This window comes from Polypterus senegalus, chromosome 10 (assembly GCF_016835505.1).
Source record: "Polypterus senegalus isolate Bchr_013 chromosome 10, ASM1683550v1, whole genome shotgun sequence".
In the NCBI taxonomy this organism is placed as follows: domain Eukaryota; kingdom Metazoa; phylum Chordata; class Cladistia; order Polypteriformes; family Polypteridae; genus Polypterus; species Polypterus senegalus.
The window spans coordinates 180,671,718-180,692,878 of record NC_053163.1 but is presented as its reverse complement, the minus strand read 5'-3'; the positions used below and the strand labels follow the sequence as shown (position 1 = coordinate 180,692,878).

General features: G+C 42.7%; 1 protein-coding gene across 10 annotated transcripts in view; it reads left to right on the top strand.

The window, feature by feature from the left end:
• Positions 1-21,161, top strand: part of LOC120538390 (band 4.1-like protein 1) — a 329,511-nt gene that overhangs the window by 141,551 nt on the left and 166,799 nt on the right. For all 10 annotated transcript variants that reach the window (XM_039767891.1, XM_039767892.1, XM_039767890.1 and 7 more), the window contains exons 2-3: positions 1,065-1,204; positions 7,999-8,157. In XM_039767891.1, coding sequence (XP_039623825.1) covers positions 1,082-1,204; positions 7,999-8,157 — 282 coding nt within the window. In that variant the 5' untranslated portion in view covers positions 1,065-1,081. The remainder of the gene's footprint in view (positions 1-1,064; positions 1,205-7,998; positions 8,158-21,161) is intronic.

Sequence of the window (21,161 nt, the reverse complement as noted above, 5' to 3'; positions counted from 1 at the left end):
AACAGTTGCCTTTGATGAGTACGTCATTCTGACTTTGAAATAAATAAAATACCTGCTTCATCACGAGAAGAAAATAAAAAGCTTGTTAGGGCAGGACAGCGTGATGAATCACCGGTGACTGATTAACAGGACTTGTTCATTAATTCAAAGAAACTGATGCCGGCGTTGTTTGATGATCAATGAAATCCTTTTCTTTGCAAACTTTTTAATTCGTACGTTGAATATTTCTGAGGTCAGTGCCGGTCGAAACCCATTTGGAGCCCTTGATGGGGAGGACGGAGGTCGCTACTCGTTGTCTATAGCGGGTAGTTGGTATTATTAGGCTTCAACTACCATTGTGTGGCGGGGGCCCAAATGGTGTCCGGAGATTGTGCCCCTTTATGTACTGTATGTACCACGGACATTGAGGAGCATGCGTCCCTTGGGGTATGGAGTGTGAGAACTTTTAGTGTAACAGTGCCTACTCTATCATCAGAGTTCAATGACTCAGTTTGGTACCACCTCATTATCTGGAGTCTGAGCCCCTTTCTGTATATACCGCAGTTTAAGTTTAAGAAGTGTGTATGGAGTATGGAGACTTTTACAGTCATTAATGGCGCCCAGCGATTACCAGTGCCTACTCAAAAGCATCAGCGTTTGAGGACCGTGTCTCTTTACTTTCATAAAATGTCACCTCTTAGATGATGGCACCCTATGAGGCTGCCTGTGTCTCCTAATGTATTGACAGGAGGTCATTAGAAGAAAGTGTTGGAGAAAGTGTGTCATCATTCGATTCATCCAGGGTTTCTTGTAGTTCCTTCTCTAGTTGTTGTGTTGAGGGGGTTGACACTTTCTAATAAAGGTAATGGTGTGTGTGGAGCTGCTGTGAGGTCTAAAGAGGGGCTGAGTCAACAGAAAAGAGCTCTGCACTTCAGAAGGAATTGCTGGAATGGCAAACTCGCAAAGCTCTGAAGTCCAAAGGTTTGCTGGCATGAAGGTTAGGGTGTGTGTGTGCAAAAAAAAAAAAAAGAAGAAACTGCTTGTTGACAACATGGAAATAATCATCAATGTTCATTCTTTTGCAGGCCATTGAGGGGTAGTGATGACGACAGAGACAGGCCAGGAGCTGGAGGTGAAGAACGCCACAGAGGAACCTCCGCAACAGCAGGGGGTATCAGCAAGTGCACCGGGAAGCCAGACCACTGATGGCAAGAGGGCAAACAAGGTAAGAGGCCAGCATGAAGGGATTAGATTTAATCTAAGAGTTTGAAAGTTTTATGTCATCGTCATCGAGACGTCATTTTTTCACTTGTCTTTCTGAAGTTGTTGGTCACGGTTGATGACAGCACCATTGTTTACAGTTATTTGCTATATTGCCTATCACGTGGCTATTGAGACAGATCATCACACTGCTGGTATTTAGGATGGTGTGTCCTGTGTCCAACTTCTTCTTCTTTCTGCTGCTCCCATTAGGGGTTGCCACAACGGATCATCTTTTTCCATATCTTATTATCTTCTACATCTTGCTCTGTCACACCCATCACCTCTCCAGGGTCTCCTCAACCTGCTCCCTACTCTTGCTACAGATCATAATGTCATCAGCAAACATCACAGTCCAAGGGGACGCCTGTCTAATCTCATCTGTCAACCTGTCCATCACCATTGCAAATAAGAAAGGACTCAGAGCTGATCCCTGATGTAATCCCACCTCCAACTTGAATGCATCCGTCGCTCCTACTGCAGACCTCACCACAGTCACAGTTCCCTCGTACATATCCTATACAACTCTTACGTACTTCTCTGCCACTCCTGACTTCCTCATACAATACCACAACTCCTCTCGAGGCACCCTGTGATATGCTTTCTCCAGGTCCACAAAGACACAATGCAACTCCTTCTGGCCTTCTCTATGCTTCTTCATCAACATCCTCAGAGCAAACATTGCATCTGTGGTGATCTTTCTTGTCATGAAACCATTTCTCTGTACTATTGATCCCAAATATTTAAACTCATCCACCTTCACCAGCTCTATTCCCTCCATCCTCACCATTCCTCTGACCTCCCTCTCATTTACACACATGTATTTTGTCTTGGTGGTCCTACTAACCTTCATTCCTCTCCTCTCAAGAGCAGATCTCCATCTCTCCAAGGTCTCCTCAACCTACTCCCTACTATCGCTACAGATCACAATGTCATCAGCAAACATCATAGTCCACGGGGACTCCTGTCTAATCTCATCTGTCAACCTGTCCATCGCCATTGCAAATAAGAAAGGACTCAGAAGCGATCCCTAATGTAATCCCAACCCCATCGCTTCTACCGCAGACCTCACCTTTGACTTCTATAAAGAAGAGACAAAATGTGGACTCAGCTATTACTTTTCTAATCTCCTCTGTATCCTGTATCCTTAAAGGATAAAAGTTAAAAGGAAGCCTCTATTTGACTAGCAATCATTTAGGGACGATTTTTTAAATCTAATTTTAACCTCCAATTCAATTAACATTTTTTTTTTGTTTGGCCAATTTGCTCTTCTTCAGACTTCCTTGCTTATTCCATGACCACATTACAGCTTGAAACTTTATACGTTTTTTTTTTCTTTTTCATCTCCTGAGCTTTACTGATATGTTATTCAGCTCCAGCCTCTTTTCTAGACACCACAACAGTGGGGAAGGAGTCAAGGTTGCAGAACGCTTTATGGCGAGGATGGGGAAGGTGAATCGATGCCAGGTGACTGCACTGCTCTCTTCACTTAAGCACGAGTTGCGGTGCTAAAAATGACTTTGAGGTCAATTACAAGAACCAAGGGCATAATGTGATGCACATACAGGCCGCTCTGTGATTTATGAATTAAAGATTGATGGAATGGATAAAACTTATTTGTGGGAAGCACTGGCATTTGTGATGCAGTAAAAAAAAAATAAGAAAATGTAAAAATAGCAGAATAAAACTGTTGATGGTGTAAATAATGATAAAAGCTGAACTAGCAGTAAAATTATTTAGACTTTATACCGGTGCATTTTTCACATTTTGATCTCATTTGGCCTACTTTTTCGGGCTCGTTAATCACCCCTTTTACAACAACAACAACCACATTTATTTCTTGAGCACATTTTCGTACACATGATATAGCTCAAAGTGCTTTACAAGATGAAGAAAGAAATAAGAGAAATGTAAAAACGAGATTTGAAAATACTAAGTAACAAAGAATAAAGTAAGGTCTGATGGGCAGGTGGACAGAAAAAAAAAATAGTAACTCCCGAGGGCTGGAGCAAAAAAAACAAAATCTGTAGGGGTTCTGAGGCCACGAGACCACCCAGCCCCACTAGGCATTCTACCTAACATAAATGATCTCAATCAGTTCTCATGGTTTTTAGGCTTCATGTGGAAGAATTAAATGATGATGGTCATGTGGACCTCTGGCCTTCAATCCATTAATTAATGTGAGGACTGAATGGTGCAGAGAAAGTAGGGGTTAGTATGAATTGTGGAGCCATGATAACGACAATAATTAAATGCATGTACAGAATATTGGGGTTATACTAAAATGAAGCCATGAGAAAGCCATGTTCAAATAACATTTATTATGCTGACAGGTGCCATAAAGAAGATTTTTGGTTCATTGCAATTTCTCTTAGCATCATACAGTTTGATCTTTAGGTGAATTTTCTAGGATGCCATCTCCTGGGAAACCCTACAATTGCCCTTAATGTTCTTCTTCACTATATAATCCTTCAGATTGTAAAACAATAGCCTTCCAATTCTTTGCAAATGACCTCATTCAAACTAACCAGACTGATGAACCCCAGAATTGTTTCTCTGACATCCCTGAAGGTTGGGTTTTGTTCTTGGCACGGTGGTCCCACAAGCCTGAATGCTCCAGACCAAAATGTCCACGGCCCTGCTTTTATAGCACTTGCTGATCACTGCTGTGAGGAGTCTCCAACGTGGCAAAATGGGCATGGGGCCTTCAAAAAGAGTCACAAAGTAGGCTAACACCTTTACCAGCCTGCCCAAAAGAAACTCTACTAAAGCCAGCAGGCCCCCCAACTGCTACTTGCAGGCTTTGGCCTAAGCAAATCCCAGATTAGGAAGCTGGCTTTGAAAATTCAGAAAGACTTTAAAAGACCCAGAATATGCAAACATGCCCAACAGAGGAGAGGGGATAACGATACAGCTCTGCGATTTAAATTTACTTGCTTATTGGATGCATCTATCCAAAGCAACTTACAAAAGAGGTCAACATTATCGAGTAAACATCAGTCTGGGGGACTGTTTGGGAACAAGTGTTATATAACAAGATTACAAATTGATCACTACAAGTGAAAATCAAGCTGGTCAGAATCCTTAGATTAGAACACCTAGCAGTCAGTATCAGTTAGACAGAAAGTCACCAGACAAGAAAGCCTTGAAAACACTTCTTAAACACATCGAGGACGTCAGCCATTCAGATAAAGGTGAGCAGCTTGTTGCACCAGCTTGGAGCTACACATGAAAAGTGCCTGGACTGAGATTTGATACCACACAGAAGTGGCATCGCTAGATGCCATTCATGTGCAGACATAAGTGGTTGAGAAGGATCATAGGACCTCACAGGTGTCTCCATATATATAAGTGCAGACCACCTGAAAACTTAGCATCAAGGATGTGAATTTGATACAAGGTGCAACAAGAGCCAATGTAGTGATCTGAAAAGAGGAGTGAGATGTGCCCACCTCGGCTGGTTTCACATGCCACTATTCCTGAGAGTTGTAGTAGTCTAGATGTGACAAGGACAAAGCCTGGACCGGGAGTTGTGCTGCGTATCTGACAAGAGACAGAGGTTGGGAGTGTGAGCTGACACAGCATTGGCGCACCCACCACACAACAAACCACCACAGGATCCCAATTAGGACCCGAGTGCAACGGGTGACACTTCAGCACCACACAGAACAGTGTGAGGTATTTTACAGTGACTGGAGTGTCAGGCCTGCCACCAAACCCCAGGTTTTCCCTGTAAGTTTGTAGGGCGAGATGCAGATTAACGTCATACCCCAAGGTTAAGGGCCTTTCTCAAGGGTCCAAAGGAGTGGAATCACTTCCAAGGGAACATTGATTCCATACAAAAATAAAAGTTTGTCAAGAGAAGAAGAAATGCACAAGAAAATGAGCCAAAAAAAATGATTTGCATAAAAGGCAGTCCACTGCAGGTAAGTCCCAATTCACAATCCAAAGCAAACAAGTGCAAGAAATCCAGAGAAAACAGAACAAAAGCAATATTTTATAAGAAAGTTCAGACACCTCTCAATGACAACCTGAGGGGCACCAGAATATAAAGGTGGAGGGCGGTCCCTCAGGTGAGATGTCCTTGTGGCCCCGCCCCTTGGGTGTGACACACACAGAACACATCTAGTAAGAGCTCGGAGTTAGTTAGGTTACGTTAAATTGATAGAAGTGTTTTCTTTGTTATGTTAAAATGTTTGCCTCCATGTTAGTGTATACTTTATGGGAGGTTCTATAATAACCCCCACAAGCTAAACTGAAAATGGAATATTCTAATTATTTCTTGTCATTCCGACTGCAGACAAGTTCAGTTTATGCTCGGCCTTGCAGTGGCTAAGGCATAGAAGGCATACAGTTTCAAACCCGGACGTACAGAACGTACTGAATGTACTGAAGTGAAGTCTATGTAAGTTTACCATTGAGAAGTAGCACAAGTTTTAAGTATTGAAAGTAACTGAAGTTTAACAAGAGGAAGGTAAGACAGTAATGAAACAGAGAAGAAAACTTTTTTATTCTGTGTGAGTAATAACTTTTTTCAGAATGTTTGTGATTTGTTCCTGTTGAAATGTTCATTTAAAATGAACTTTATTGGACTGAGAAATTTCTTTTGTTAAACATTTAATTCATGCTGGATCCTGCCCTGCCAACTCAGTAGCTGCTCAATTCCGAGAATCTGGAAGAGATGCAACTACACACAGAATGGAGGAAAATTTAGCACTACTGTAAGACAATCTTCTTCTACTTCTTCTTTTGGCTGCCCCCATTAGGGGTCACCACAGCGGATCATCTTCTTCCGTATCTTCCTGTCCTTGTCATCTTGTTCTGTTACCCCCATCACCTGAATGTCCTCTCTCACCACATCCATAAACCTTCTCTTAGGCCTTCCTCTCTCCCTCTTCCCTGGCAGCTCTATCTTTAATATCCTTCTCCCAATATACTCAGCGTCTCTCCTCTGCACATGTGCAAACCAACGCAATCTCGCCTCTCTGACTTTGTCTCCCAACTGTCCAACCTGAGCTGACCCTCTAATGTCCTCATTTCTAATCCTGTCCATCCTCGTCACACCCAATGCAAATCTTTGCATCCTTAACTCTGCCACCTCCAGCTCTGTCTCCTGCTTTCTGGTCAGTGCCACCGTCTCCAACCCATCTAACAAAGCTGGTACCATTCCTTTCACTCTTGCGGGTACCCGTCTATCACAAATCACTCCTGACACTCTTCTCCACCCATTCCGCACTGCCTGCACTCTCTTGTTCACCTCTCTTTCTTCCACAATCCCCATTATTCTGTACTATTGATCCCAAGTATTTAAACTCCTCCTCCTTTGCCAACTCTACTTCCTGCTTGCTCACCATTCCACTGACCTTCCTCTCATTTACACAATGCTGTTAGACAATACTGATTAAAAAAAATGTACACAGGAACCTGAATGATAAATCAAAAATAACAAAAACAGAACAGAAAACAGACATCAGCCCAAGTGGTAAGATAACAGTCATCACGTCATTAGGCACACTTGATGAGCGCCGCCTCTGCCTAATTATCTTACTGAGTTAATATAACAGGGTGCACTTACTTTTTCACACACTTCTTCTGTATGTTGGGTTATTTTTGGAATTGAATAAATAAAAACAAATTAAGTGTGCTATTGGTCAATTACCTGAAAAGGGGGCCTAAGCTGTCTCGAAAGCTTGCATATTGTAATCTGTTCAGTTCGCCCAGTGGTCTCAAACTCCGGTCCTGGAGGGCCGCAGTGGCTGCAGGTTTTCATTCTAACCCTTTTCTTTAATAGTGACGTGTTTTTGCTGCTGACATTTTCAACCATGTCCATGTTTCCACAATAGTTGAGAAGAAGCAAATTCAGCTGGGTTTGCTCATAGCAATGTGTGAGTGTAACAGCCTTATCTCAAAACTTCTATTTTCCTTATCTGAAGAAATCTCATGTCCAAGTCAACTGAAGTCCCCTAGAACAAAAATGCTTTTGGATACAAGTAGAAAGTGCAACATTCATGCAGATGTTGTGGCAGACGGCCGGGTCCTATGACCCGCTGGGTCACCCCTTCAACATATGTTCTGGGGGAGCTACCACGGGCTGCTCAATACCTCCTCCAGGACTCTTGGTGGCAGGCTCCCTGGTCGACGGTGGTGCCTCAACATCCCGCAGGGCTCCATGGGAGATGGTGTCCTCCTCAGCCCAGTTGGGAGTTGGGGTGGCTGCTAGGGGGTGCTGCATGGATTCCAGAGCCCAGCTGGACAAATCTTCAGCCCCACGCGGAGGTGCAATTGGAACCAGGTAGTGAAGCACATGGAACACTTCCAAGTGGGCTATAAAAGGGGCCAGCCACCAGCACTCAGTGGCCAGAGTCAGGCGGAAGGAGGACAATGCTTCAAGGGAGGAGTGGTGGTGAAAGAGAAGGGCGTGTTATGGTTTGCTTTTGTGCTTATTTTGGAATTGTGTTGTGGCTGGAGGGATTATAGGGAAGACGTACCCCCCAGATGAAGAAAAAGAAACTTTTTGTGTTATTTTTATGCGTGCCTCCGTGTGAGTCTGTGTCGGGTTGGGCACAAGAAGGCGCTATTGTTACAATGGTTAGTGATAAGCAAAACAATAGAGTCCTGTTTCACACACAGTTTTGTAAAATTGCCCCTATATTTGGGGCACCACTGCAAGTTCCAACACTGAGTCAAGTAGAGTTTATCATGTCTGCGGCTTTGAAGAAGTTCTGTTGATTTTCTGACTTTTCCATCTCCTTTATTTAGGATCATGAGGACAAGGAGATGGGAGAAAGAGATGATGCCTCAGAGAAGACAACCCCCAGTAAAACCCCAAAGTCACCCCAGAAATCATCCAAGAGGCCCAAAACTGTCCCCTTTAAAGTGACTCTTCTGGACACCTCTGAATATGAGGCAGAGATTGAGGTGAGTAGTGAACTTGTGCTTGATGTTTTGTTAATGGTGGCTTTGAGGAGCAAGATCTAGCAGAAGGGCTGGCCTGGCTTGTGGTTTTTTTGAGGGATGCACCCATTTTAGAGCCTCTCTGTGATAGGATCATAATAGACGGGTATGTGGTGACATGTCACAGTGGTGCTGTCGTACACACGTTGAACCACAGATGACTTCTTGCAAATTTGGGCTGAACAGTAATGTTTACTTGCACTTTATGTGGACAAATACAGTATATAGTAAAGAAGGTAATGAGCCAGAGATACTGTACTTTAGAAGAAATACAGAAAATAAATATGAGTATGGTGTTACCCTGCACCCTTGTCTCTTCTTTTAGAAAGTTTTGCTCCAGTGCTGTTCATCACCTTGTTGTTTTATTAGGGCCTTCAGGGTTGACCCAATGTACTCTGTATATTCCTTCAGTATGCCTCAGTCGTATGCTGAAATAATAGCTAACTTTTCTGGCTATTGTTCAGTTCGCCTTCTGTGCTTTCTTCTTGTTATGAGTTACTGTTAATTTTGTATTGCTCTTTTAGTCTCGATTTTATTGAAGATAACTGTTCATCAATGGTAATGTCTGCCCTTACTTATGAGGCATGATACGGTTATGTGTAAAGTGTGCCAAATGTAGCAGCAAAGCTGTCAGCTTAAGGAGAACACACAGGATAGTACATTGTGGACAAAGCAAGCCGCGAGTGAAGAGCTCAGCACAGGAAAGCACCGCGCTCACATTTTCACAGACACTGCAGACCCGACAATGTATACAAATACAAGAATAAACAGTTGGATGTCTTTCTTTGTGAACGTATCTGCTGTTATTATGTATGTGTGTGTGTATGTATGTATGTATGTATGTATGTATGTACAGTATGTACATGTGATTTCTCAGTTTTTTTATTTTTAATAAATTTGCAAAAACCTCAAGTAAACCTTTTTCACGTTGTCATGATGGAGTGTTGTGTGTAGAATTCTGAGGAAAAAAATGAACTTAATCCATTTTGAAATAAGGCTGTAACCTAACAAAATATGGAAAAAGTGATGCGCTGTGAATACTTTCTGGATGCACCGTATGTATGTATGTATGTATTGTGACAAGAAGAGACTTGACACATGGCAAACGTTTGGGGCAGCCACCCGTATACTTTATATCCTGGCTGCAAAAAGTAAAAGTCTGAATGTAAGTAAAGTTTACGACTCCAAACCAGAACTGCCTTGCAGAGGAAGGGAGTGAGGCTTTATAGGAAGTCTGGGGGAAGTGATGTCATCCTCGGTGCCGGGACCAGAAGTGATGTCGTCCTCAGGTGGCATGTTCCAAGTCGAGGCAGTGGCTCCCAGTGGGATTTCTTGGGAAAGGTCTGCAGGGAACTTAGAAAGAGCGTTAGTGCATCCCGCCACCCCCTGGGCAGATGTGTTGCCATTATTCTCCAAGCTCTTCAGCTGCCTCCTATTCACACATGTGTGACAGTATGTACAGTATATATGTATGTGTAACCCCCTTCCTTTAATCAGTGTGCAAGGACCTGAGCTCTTTATTATGGTGTCACCACCTCTATTGTTGGTTTGTACAATATATGCCACCTTCAGCCTTTGAACACATAACCAAATCACAGTTTACTCCAAATTTAAGTAAACAAAACTTTCTCTTTACTTGAATGCAAAATGAATAACAGGTTTCCAAACTTGGCATTTTACAAATATGTACAGCACATAATAAAACAGTAAATTATTTACAGCTATATATATCGTCCATCTGATACTACTGGTGAGCTCACCCTTATTAATTGCCACAGTCAGTGAAGTTTACTCACTACATTGGGGACCCCAAACCGTAGCTCAGGTGTGTGGTGGCCAAACAAACAAAACAGAACTGGCTCCTTCATTTGAAAATTTAACTCCAGCCACATAAAACAAACAAAAAAAAACACACCGACTTTGTTTGAATGTACTCTCCTTTCTCCTCGGGTACCTCCTTTGGGCCTCTCGTCTCCCTCTCTCTTGAACAACCTCCTCACATGCGGTTTGCCAGTGCTGAACTCGTGTCCAGCCATCTTTCTCTTTCTTAGGTCACCAAATGACTCCGTCCTCCACGTGTCAGGCCCTCTCCTCTCTTGACTCTCTTCGTGTCCTGCAGTAGCACACTTACTTGTCCTTTTCACTGGCTAGACAGCCTTTGTTTGACGGTGCACTTCTACAGTGTTCCCCAATTGCTTTCTCCTCTCTGAAATATCTATCGCTTTGGTGTGTCGCTTTGTGTGTCAGCGTTTTGCTAGACTGTTCTTTCTCACTTGTTACGGCGTTTCACTACTTTGTGCATTTCACTTTCCCTTTAGCGTTCTTCTATCGCTTCTTTCTGTCTAATCAGTTTAGCACGTTGCTAAAGCTTTCTCTTCTCCCGCCTTCTCATTTTATGTTTTAGCGGTTTGTTAAAATTATTTCCTTTTTCTTTTTCCGTCTCGTTTTTGCGTTCTGCTACAACTGTCCCCCTCTTTCCTCTTTTTTTTTTCCTGTCCTCTACTTTTTTACTTTCCTCCAATCCCGTCTCACAATTATCTTACCTGGACAATCGATAGACCAATCAGAGCACGCTTACATATCAAACTTAACTGTACCCAACCCTAACAACTTATGACAAGGGCGTCATCTTATGGGCCTCAGAATGTCTCTAGTCACTCATTTTAATCTGTCCAAGGCCTAAAACTGTCCTGACTGCAGCTGGACACTTCTCGATAAAAGGGGTGAGCCCAACTACACTGGAAAATCGATACTCGGTCAGTAAATGTGACATGAGCTGCGATTTTCATTCATGTAATTTGAATTGGTGCAGCGGCGAGATCAGGAACTGTAATGAGCAAATCTGACATATAACCCATGACAAAAAATCACGGCTTAATGAGTATGTTAGAGTAATTTCTAAAACTAGTGGGCTTCACCCCCTGCTCGCTTTGCTCGACAACCCTCCTGCCCACTTCGCATCTCTGCTGCTTGCGTATGTAGATTTCACTTTCTTCAAACAACAAATCTTTTAATTCTCACGGATACGCATGTTCATTGGGAAGAAACACTACTTTTTCCTGATGGCAACACAAATTAAACAATCTACAAGTCTCCACCTTAAAGTTTGAAGCCAAACAATATCTGCACACTTCTGTCATGTCACCTATTTCCACATATTCAATCTATTTTCGCTGTTCCGTTATTTCCCTGAGTAATAATTTCTCTTTGTTAGCGCTAATGCGATCCTTACTCTCAGTTTTCTGAGACTTTCGAATTTTAGTACTTTCATAATCTCGAATCTGTGCTGCATGTGTATCGCGCCAACGTTTTTGAACCTCCTTAGGATGTTATACTTTGTCTTCTACTCTTTGTCGTTTGTTTCCGACCCCGCTTGGAGCTGAGAGCGCAGGAACTGTGTCTGACAATAGTATTCACACGAATGAGAAGTGAGTGGACCGTGGGTGTGGTTGTAAATGTTTGAGGGGAGGGCGGGACTTGTCAAAATCTCTTGGCAAAAAGTCTTGTCTCTTGGGACCTGAAATTATCTCTCACGGGAGTTGAAATTACCTCCGAGAAAGTCTCGTCCCAGGATTTCCTTTTATAATAGAGCGATGTTGCTTGTTTCTTGTGGTAATAAAATCAAAAACCGAAAGAAGTGTTACCTGAAGATATAAAAGTGAATCAAATACAGAAGGGAGCTTTTTCTAAGGGTTGTGAGTTGTTTTTCAAGCCATAATCGTAATTGTACAAGAGTTAGTAATAATAATAATAATAATAATAATACATTTTATTTATATACTGTAGTGCCTTATCCATGCTTAAGGCACTTAACGAATAGTGTTGTTAACAGGGAGGAGCGGCAGCAACATGTGTGTGCCAGCGTCCTCTCACCTGTAATCAATGCAATATTCTACTATTTTACCAGATTCAAAATAATAAAATGAAACTGGAGTCGAGAGGAAAGAGCACTGACTCAAAGCCAGAACATCAAAATCCCGACCTCACGTGTTCACTGATTTCTGACAAAGGGGCACTTGCTCTGCACTGATATTTAATTTGTGACACAAGTCATTAGCAAATGAAGTTAATAGCTTGTTAACTCATTACTGGGCCATCTTCTCCAAATTGAGGCCAGTGGGCAGCACGTGTGGAGGCTGGCTTGCCTTTGGCCTTCTTGTCACCGAGAGCCACAGCTCATGCCATTAGTGAGCCTTTTCTCTTATTTTGTGTGTTTCGTTTTCATTCATTCTTTACCTGGTCGGTAATTTCCTAGCAATTCCTAGCATCTGTACTGTAGAATGCACGTGAAAAGTGTATGGCGCCTGCAACAAAGGTCGCCTATGGTCTGGTGCAGTAGTGTGGATAACAGAAAGATGCTGCATTGTATGTTTAAACCTTTTGGGCTGGACGGTGGAGATACCTGCAGGAGATATTGAATTTAATAATGATAGGCTATAAGAAACAAGACAAGCACCTTCATAAAGGTGAGTTTGGGTACATAGAGCATGAACACAAATAGAGAGGAAACTAACACACATGGCGCAGCCCCTCAGGCATGCAGTCAGGCTGATGAGTTCATTTGTGCCAGCTGAATTGGCATCCCTCTAAGGGTAAACACATTACTAAAATAAAACAAACACCCCAACTCGGTCCCCCAAGCGCCAAACACTCCACCCAAATAAGAATCCAGTTGCACGCTGATATGCACTCTTCTCTGTACAGGAGACTATGAGGACCTACCCTGTATGATCCAATTTCACATTATGCTAAACAAAATTAAAACATTTATCCATGCATTTTTTTTTTCTGCCTACTTTTTCCATTATTAGGTCATGGAGTGCAAGGTAGGAGCCAACACGGAGTAAACCACCCGTCCTTTAAGGGTCTTCAGACTTGTCCTGCATGTTTTTAGGGAAAGAAGACCATCATAGTAACTGCAAATTCAGAAAGTAACTAAATATGGAACTGAACTGACCCCTGGAGCAAGGTGACAGTGGCAGCATTAACCACTATGCCAAAATATTGATCAACTTCAAAGTTGTAATAATCTGACTTTACAACACTGCCAGCCAAGGGCAGTGAATGTCACCTGCAAACTTAATGACAACATGTTAAACATTTACCTGTACAGCGGTGTTTTCTACCCTTGTCTGGGTGTAATTTCAAAATGTCGCTCTAAATGTTACTTTACACTGGCCAAGCAGTGTGGAGTGTCCCATTTAAATGAAATCCTTTAGCTAAAACACAGAAGGGCACAATCATATGAGGCCAACCAACCTGCTCATCTCTAAGATGATTGGGAGTTTTTAATGGGGATTGTGGAAGAGAGGTGAAGAAGAGAGTGCAGGCAGGGTGAAGTGGGTGGAGAAGAGTGTCAGGAGTGATTTGTGAGAGACGGGTATCAGGAAGAGTGAAAGGGTGGTAGTGAGACCAGCCTTGTTATATGGGCTGGAGATGGTGGCACTGACCAGAAAGCAGGAGACAGAGCTGAAGGTGGCAGAGTTAAAAATTTGCATTGGGTTTGACGAGGATGGACAGGCTTAGAAATGAGGACATTAGAGGGTCATGTTGGACGGTTTGGTAACGAAGCCAGAGAGGCGAGATTGTGTTGGTTTGGACATGTGCAGAGGAGAGAGGCTGAGTATATTGGGAGAAGGATGCTAAGGATAGAGCTGCCAGGGAAGAGGAGAAGAGGAAGGCCTAAGAGAAGGTTTATGGATGTGGTGAGAGAGGACATGCAGGTGATGGGGGTAACAGAACAAGATGTAGAGGACAGAAAGATATGGAAGAAGATGATCCTTTGTGGCAAACCCTAACAGGAGCAGCCGAAAAAAGAAGAAAAAAATCTAAAAAAAAAAATGGAGATTGGGATTTACACCTGATCTTCAGGTACTGTATGGTAACGGTGCTCACCACTGTGTCTCACTGCAGAATACCACCGCAGCCCCTCTCTCCTCGGTGCCAGTCTTCACAAGCCATCCTGGCCCTCTAATGTTACTGGACTGTGCGTTTCACATTAGCCATGGCTGTGAAGTTTACTTCACTTCATTAGCTTTCTTTACACTTCTATATTCTCCTCACTGTGCCCAATTGTCATCATCAGGTCACCTCTTTACTCTTTGACCCCATTGAGTCACTGCAGTGATGGTTTCTCTTTCACACTATATTGTTGAATGTTCTCATTTGTACATTTTATGTTACATGAGCAACCCAGTTTGGTGTAAAGCCTGCTAAAAGTCCCACAAAGCAGGCCAGAGCCTTCACTAGCTTGCCTGAATATGGCCTCACCCTAGGTAGCCAGCCCCCAACCACCACAGGCAGGCTTTGACCTGCATAAGCCTAAAATTGGAGTTCAAAGTATACTTTAAATGTTTCATTAAACATATGAAAATGCCTGTTGAGGGAGAGGTAACATCAAGCCTTACTAAGACAAGTTATTCATAGCAGAGAAACTTCAAAACTCAATTGAAGAAAGTTTGAGTTAGTTTTGCAGCGAAATTCTAGTTTCACGATGTGTTACTTAAGTGCCCAGCGGGTACACATGCTTCTGTAGTGTGAATGTGTGTGAGTGTTGTGACCCCCAGAGGGACCTCAAGCTCTCCAGACAGACACTAGGCACAAGTGCAGTACAAATAAAACTTTTATTCATGGGGAATGCTTCCAGCAAGTGTTCCCAACACCAAAACACAGTACAGCCAAGCACCAGTCACAGTCCTCAGCAGTAACACAGCACTCTGTCCTCTCTCTGTCACAGCCTCCTCCACTCCTCCTACATGCTTCGTCCTCTTCCGCCTGACTCTGGCTCCCTGAATGTGATGAGGCTGTTTATACTCAGAATCCCGGGACTACTTCAGGTGTTGCATAATTATGGCCCTGGAGTACTTCCGGGTAAGGTGGCTTCCCTATATAAAAGGGCACAGCAGTTCCTGTGGCATCCGCTGGCGGCACCCCCAGAACCCAACAGGCCTGAGCCGACAAATAGCAATTCCCATACAGCCCTGTGGGAATCCGAGGCTCCAAATAGCAGCTCAGTGGAGTTAGTGCCCTTCATAAACCATCTCCCCCTGTCCTTTCATTATGGAGTCGTCCCCGCAAGGTAATCCCAGCCATCCCTCACAGCGTGTAAGTGCTGCATCTCTAAAGCTGCCTGGGTACACAGTGCTTTACTAACAGAGCCCACAACCACCAATCTACACAAACATTCTGGCCTTTTCTAGTAAATTCATCTGGTGACTTTTAGATTTCATTGCTCTTAATAAAATCTAATTTAAAAACATGATTTTCACAATATCCCCTTACGTTAGATTTTTCAAAGAAGACTGCAATTTGCACAGTGCTAACTGGAGTCTCCAAAGCAGCCGTTACTTTTTGACGTCAAATATAAAATTTCAAAGGAATTTCCTTATCTAAATGTTAAAGATTGTGTTGTCAATCAATGTTGAGCAGCCAAGATCTGTCACTTGATTGGCCGTCGTCCAGCCAACCAACTCCCCAAACGCACACAGGTGTTTAATAAAGAAAAGGTGAGGGCCAAATTAACATTTACATAGTGAAAGGCTGCCAGGAGGCCAAAGTGTAAGCCTTCTTTTCCTCGGAGTTGATGACAGAGTTGATGATTCAGTAGTTTTCTATAATGGAAGTGACCTCCTTCACCACCTTCACCTATTTTTCCATTTATTTACTGAAAGGAGACTGAAGAGGTCACTGGAGCTGTCTGCTCCATGTTAAACCCCTGAATGCATTTTTTTTTTAAGTTCTTTATGATTAGTATTTGATATTGGAATTCTGGTCAAATGTGGTCAAAATCATTTTGTAGTTTTTATATCTAATTGTGGCAGGAGATTGCCAGGAGCAAACACTGGCATGGGAAGGGAACAGCCCATCTGGAGAGACAATTGAAAATCTGCTGTGACAGATGGAGGGTTCCGAGTCACCAGATGATAGAGTGTGTCATGGAAGGGAATCCTCTAGGAACACCTGAAGGAAGGAAGGAAGGAAGGAAGGAAGAAAGAAAGAAAGAAAGAAAGAAAGAAAGAAAGAAAGAAAGAACCCTTTTCTCGACTATATTTCTGTAAGAGCCATTTGTTAGTTAGTCACGTTATACTAAGTTGAAGTATTTTCTTAATTTTGTTAATATGTTTGCCTAGGTATTTGTGCGGAGTCAATAGGAGATTCTTTTATAAACCTCACAAACAGAATTAAAATGAAATATTCTAATTATTTCTTGTCCTTTGACTACAGATTAGTCCCAGTTTATGATCTGCCTTGAAGCCGGTAAGGCATGGAAGGCAGTTTTTAATCATATCGCGTTGACCGTATTGTATGTGTTGTACGTATTGAATGTAATGAGTAAAGCCTACGTAAGTTTGCCATAGAGAACTAACACACCCTGTAAGTATAGAAAGTAACTGCAGTTTAAAAAGAACTTCTTTCTAGAAGAAGCCTTTTTTTCCTCTTTTGTCTTTTATTCTACGTGTTTAATAACGTTTTCTCTGTTTATCTTTGGGGACGGCACGGTGACGCAGTGGGTAGCGCTGCTGCCTCGCAGTTAGGAGACCTGCGTGGAGTTTGCGTGTTGTCTGCGTGTGTTTCCTCCGGGTACTCCGGTTTCCTCTCACAGTCCAAAGACATGCAGGTTAGGTGCATTGGTGATCCTAAATTGTCCCTAGTGTGTGCTTGGGGTGTGGGTGTGCCTACCCTGTGTTGGGTTGGCACCCTATGTTGGCTGAGATTGGCTCTAGCAGGCCCCCATGACCCTGTAGTTGGGATATAGTGGGTTGGATGATGGATGGATGGATGTTTATCTTTGAATTTTCACTAAACAATTTTTAAATTAACTTTAGAACTTTGGACTAAGAAACTTCTTTCGTTACGCGTTTGACTCTGATGCTGGATCCTACCTTGCCAACTCAGTAGCTGCTCGATTTTGGAAACCTGGAAAAGACATGGCTACACATTTCATTTCTGGTACAGCTGTTCTCCACAATGGGCAGTCGAGAGTCATTAGGTGTCACTTAAGATTATGGGACATTTTTGTGAATTTGCACTTTGATGTGTTTCGTAGCCTTGGACAATGTGGTTTAAAAGCCTCTGGAGCCAATGAGAACCTGTGGCTCAATGTAGAGAACAGATTATCCAAAGGATGTTACCAGTGCCAGAATTTGTAAGGCCAAGACTAGTCATTTAGGTGTCCATATTCCCCCGATCCCAGATGTGACTCCAGATTTAGGCCAGAAATTTCCAAGTATCATTGGGATGCCTTATTCAAGAAGTGACATTGATGATTGCTACCAGGTGGCTGTCTGTCTTATGTTCTGGTCCTGCTTAGTCTTTGCTCCTCCATGGCCTTCAAAGAGAAACAGTGATGGCTTGGCCTCCTCCTGCATGAATGGAAAATGGCAGAGAGCAAGCCTTGATATAACCCTTTATTTAAAGGAAACCCATGGCGTCTTGATGCATCTCTTGAGTCACGGCCCCCAATCTAGTCCACTCTTGCCGCAGCCTGTTCGTGTCCTCACTGTCTGTATTTTCTCCAGTTTCAAAGGTTGCACAAATGTAGTTTCAGACAAACAAGGAGGAAAGGATATACAGGTAATTAAGTCATAGGCAGGGCCACTCTGGTCAGTTATCCCCCTACGCCATCACAGATGGCCAGAGCAAGAAATTCTTTTCAGATCTAGTACGTTGTAAATGTCGTCCCTCCCCTAGTAAAGACTGACTAGGATGGATTCCTTGCATAAAATATGATATTCTTAGACATTTATATTAAAAAAATGATTAACCTATATGCTAGATATTATTCTCCATTACATGTTTGAAATCCTGTGTCTGCAGCTGTGAGCCAGCAGTGGTAACCTCAATAACATCACACCGCCGTGCTTGGTAAATGTAATCAGATATTAGGCATAACTTCTGAGGGATTATTGCAATGAGGTGAAAGCAGAGCGGTAACATGAATGACCTCTTGATGTTTAGCAGCTGCAAACCAGATTTGTGGATGGAGCGAATGCCAAAGTGGCTAAAGAAATTAGTCCTAAAAAAGTTTTGCTAATGACTAGTTGACATAAAACCAAAAGCAGAATCAAACTGAGGAGTGGGAAACAAATCAGCCGCTGGGCACAGGTTGGCACGTCTCGGTTTGAAAGTGCTTCTCAGATGGCCTACCAGGCTGCTCTGTTATTAGTAGCTCAATTGGTAGGGGTGCCAGTTTTATATAAGGGTACCCCACTTTGTATCCTTATTATTTTGAGCGTCTCTACTTTTGGTGTTTGTTTTTGGGCAAAACAAGGTGGCACAATGGTCAGTACTGCTCTCTCATAGCATCATGGCCCTGTTTATTGTTTGTGTGTCCTCCCTAATTTCGTAAGGCTATTAAATACTAGACAGGTTGGTGTGAGTGAGTCAGGGTGAGAGTGTGTGGACTGGCATCCCCTCCAGGTTTGGGTCCTGCCTGGTATATCAAAGCTGCTTACCAGCACACTGGGATCCTACATCTGGATTACCGTATATACTCTCGGAAAAATTCTTCCGTAGATAAGTCGGGACTTGATTATATTGCATTATTTCTGGTATTTGATAATTTCGGTTGTATAAGTCGAATTCAGAAAACTCACGCTTATTGGTCCAAGAGATTATTACATGCTGATGCCCACCTGAGAGAGTAACCACGGAGCGCACGCCCTTTTGTTTTCTATGCATTGTGCCTACGTGACCACATGATAATACCTGAACTATTCCGAAGCAACGTTTGCACTGTTTTGTGTTTTTTGTGTCTAACACCCTCATACCGTAAGAGCATCCCTTATCTACGATGGAGCGTTCGATCAGAAGCAAATATGAAGCTAGTTTTAAATTAAATGTCGTTGAAGTGGCGAAAGAAATTGGGAACTGCGCTGCTGCAACAAAATGAGATGTGTCTGAGAAACTGGTGCGAGTTTGGAGGAAAGCAGGAAGATGTAAAAAAACCGCAACCCTGTATATTATAAAGCCAAAATTAAAGGCTCTTCAGCAAAAAAGAATGTCCCCCAGGACACAAGTCTAAGGCTAGACTGGCAAAGATGGCAAAACTTTTTTAAACAATGTGAAAACTCTCAATCGTTTTTGTTTAAAAACGCCATTTCAGTGGTGTGGACGTAGCCACAGAGCCTGGAGGTGATAAAGACAAGATTCACTACACCGTGCCTGCCGGCGCCAACAGACATCAGGATTTTGGTTCCTGTTTGTTCCTCTTTTCTGCTTTTTTCCCACTCCTTATGTGTATACTTTTGGTTGTGTTGAATATTTTAGAACATTTGCCTACTTAGGATTATTTCCCTGTTTGTGTTCTGTGCCAATAATGATCTAACTCACTCTCTACTTGCTAATTTCATTTTTAAAAATGTCACCCAAATCTTTAAGCGTAAAAGAAAATGTGAAAATGTGTTGGTGAGGATACCTGACCCGAAAATGTGTTGGTGCATTCACACACGTTCATGGTTTAGCATGCAAGGTCGACCATCTTTACCGCAGTGGCTGCAGCATTTGGGTGGCCCGTCAGTGAGCACCTCCGCAGCAGGCACTCAAAACTGCAGAGCAAGCATCAATATTTATTCCTGGCACAGAAAAGGTATTGAGACACTGTTGCTCTGAATATTTTAATTTGGCTTGCTTTTCTTATTTAATTAAGGTGATTTATAATGTTTCTTCCTGCCACCTACAAGCTTTCAGTTGGCACATGATAGCAAGCTGCTGGCACCTTTCACATTCTACCAGTTGTGTTTTTGTTGTTACTGAGGCATTTATTACTAGACTTTCTTATTTTTGTATTACCATGATGTACTTAAATTAGATGTAAATATTTACATTTACTAATTCAGAAAGCGCTGTCAGATCCCACCTTTATGCACATTTCATCACATGCTGCAGGTGCCATCTGAAGTGGCCGACTGGCAGTCCCCATAAGAATTTCCTTGGAACAGTAGAACATTAGAACAACCTGGATGAGAACAGGCCATTAGGCCCAACAAAGCTCGCCAGTCCTATCCACTTAATTCTTCTAAAATGATATCAAGTCAAGTGTTGAAGGTCCCTAATGTCCTACTGTGCACAACACTGCTTGGTAGCTAATTTCACGTGTCTATGGTTCTCTGTGTGAAGAAACATTTTCTAACGTGTCCCATGTTCTTGCTAAACTCATTTTAAAATAACAGTCTCCACTGGACTAATCCCCTTCATAATTTTAAACAGTGACCCGACATTTGCGCGATAGACATATGAGCGCCGGCAAAGTAGCGGCCATTAAAACGCGGCATCAAAATCGCGCCGACAAAATCGCAAAAGTTTCATTGAATATGAATTACTAGTTTAAAGCATATATAATAATGTTTATTTTAGAAGCCAATATTATGAGATACAGCACGCAGATAGTCCTTAAGATCACGCCCTGCATATGTAGGAAGAATTGCAGCAAGACGTCTTGATAGTTGAGCGTATTTAGACTTGATGGCTGCCTGACTGCTGGTAATTCCGCTTTGTATACGGCGCGTTATGCCAACCCTCGACTGAGTTATTTGTTTGCGGCATGCCATCAGCAACACATTGTCGCATGTTCCACATGGTGATAGGAAACAACAGGTTGGCTCGTTGATTGCGTCTCAATCAACCAACGTAATTGTCCTCCCAGTAATCATAAACATTCTGGAGATTGTCGGGTCTACTCTCGCTCAGTTCATCGAAAGCGGACCCAATATCTTCTGGCGGAATGAAACTCGGTGCAATTAGCATCTTTGAATACAGTTACAGTATAACCTAGCACATAATGTGTACATAATGCGCACATACGAGTTCCACTCTTTTGGCCTCTCTCGTGATTTTGTCGTGGCGATTTTGTCGGCGTGCATTTGTCGAAAACCAGTTAGCGAGTTTGTCGGCGCGAGTTTGTCCGTCGCGGTTTTGTCGGTGCTCATATGTCTATCGAGCTTTTGTCGGTGAACCATTTTAAACACTTC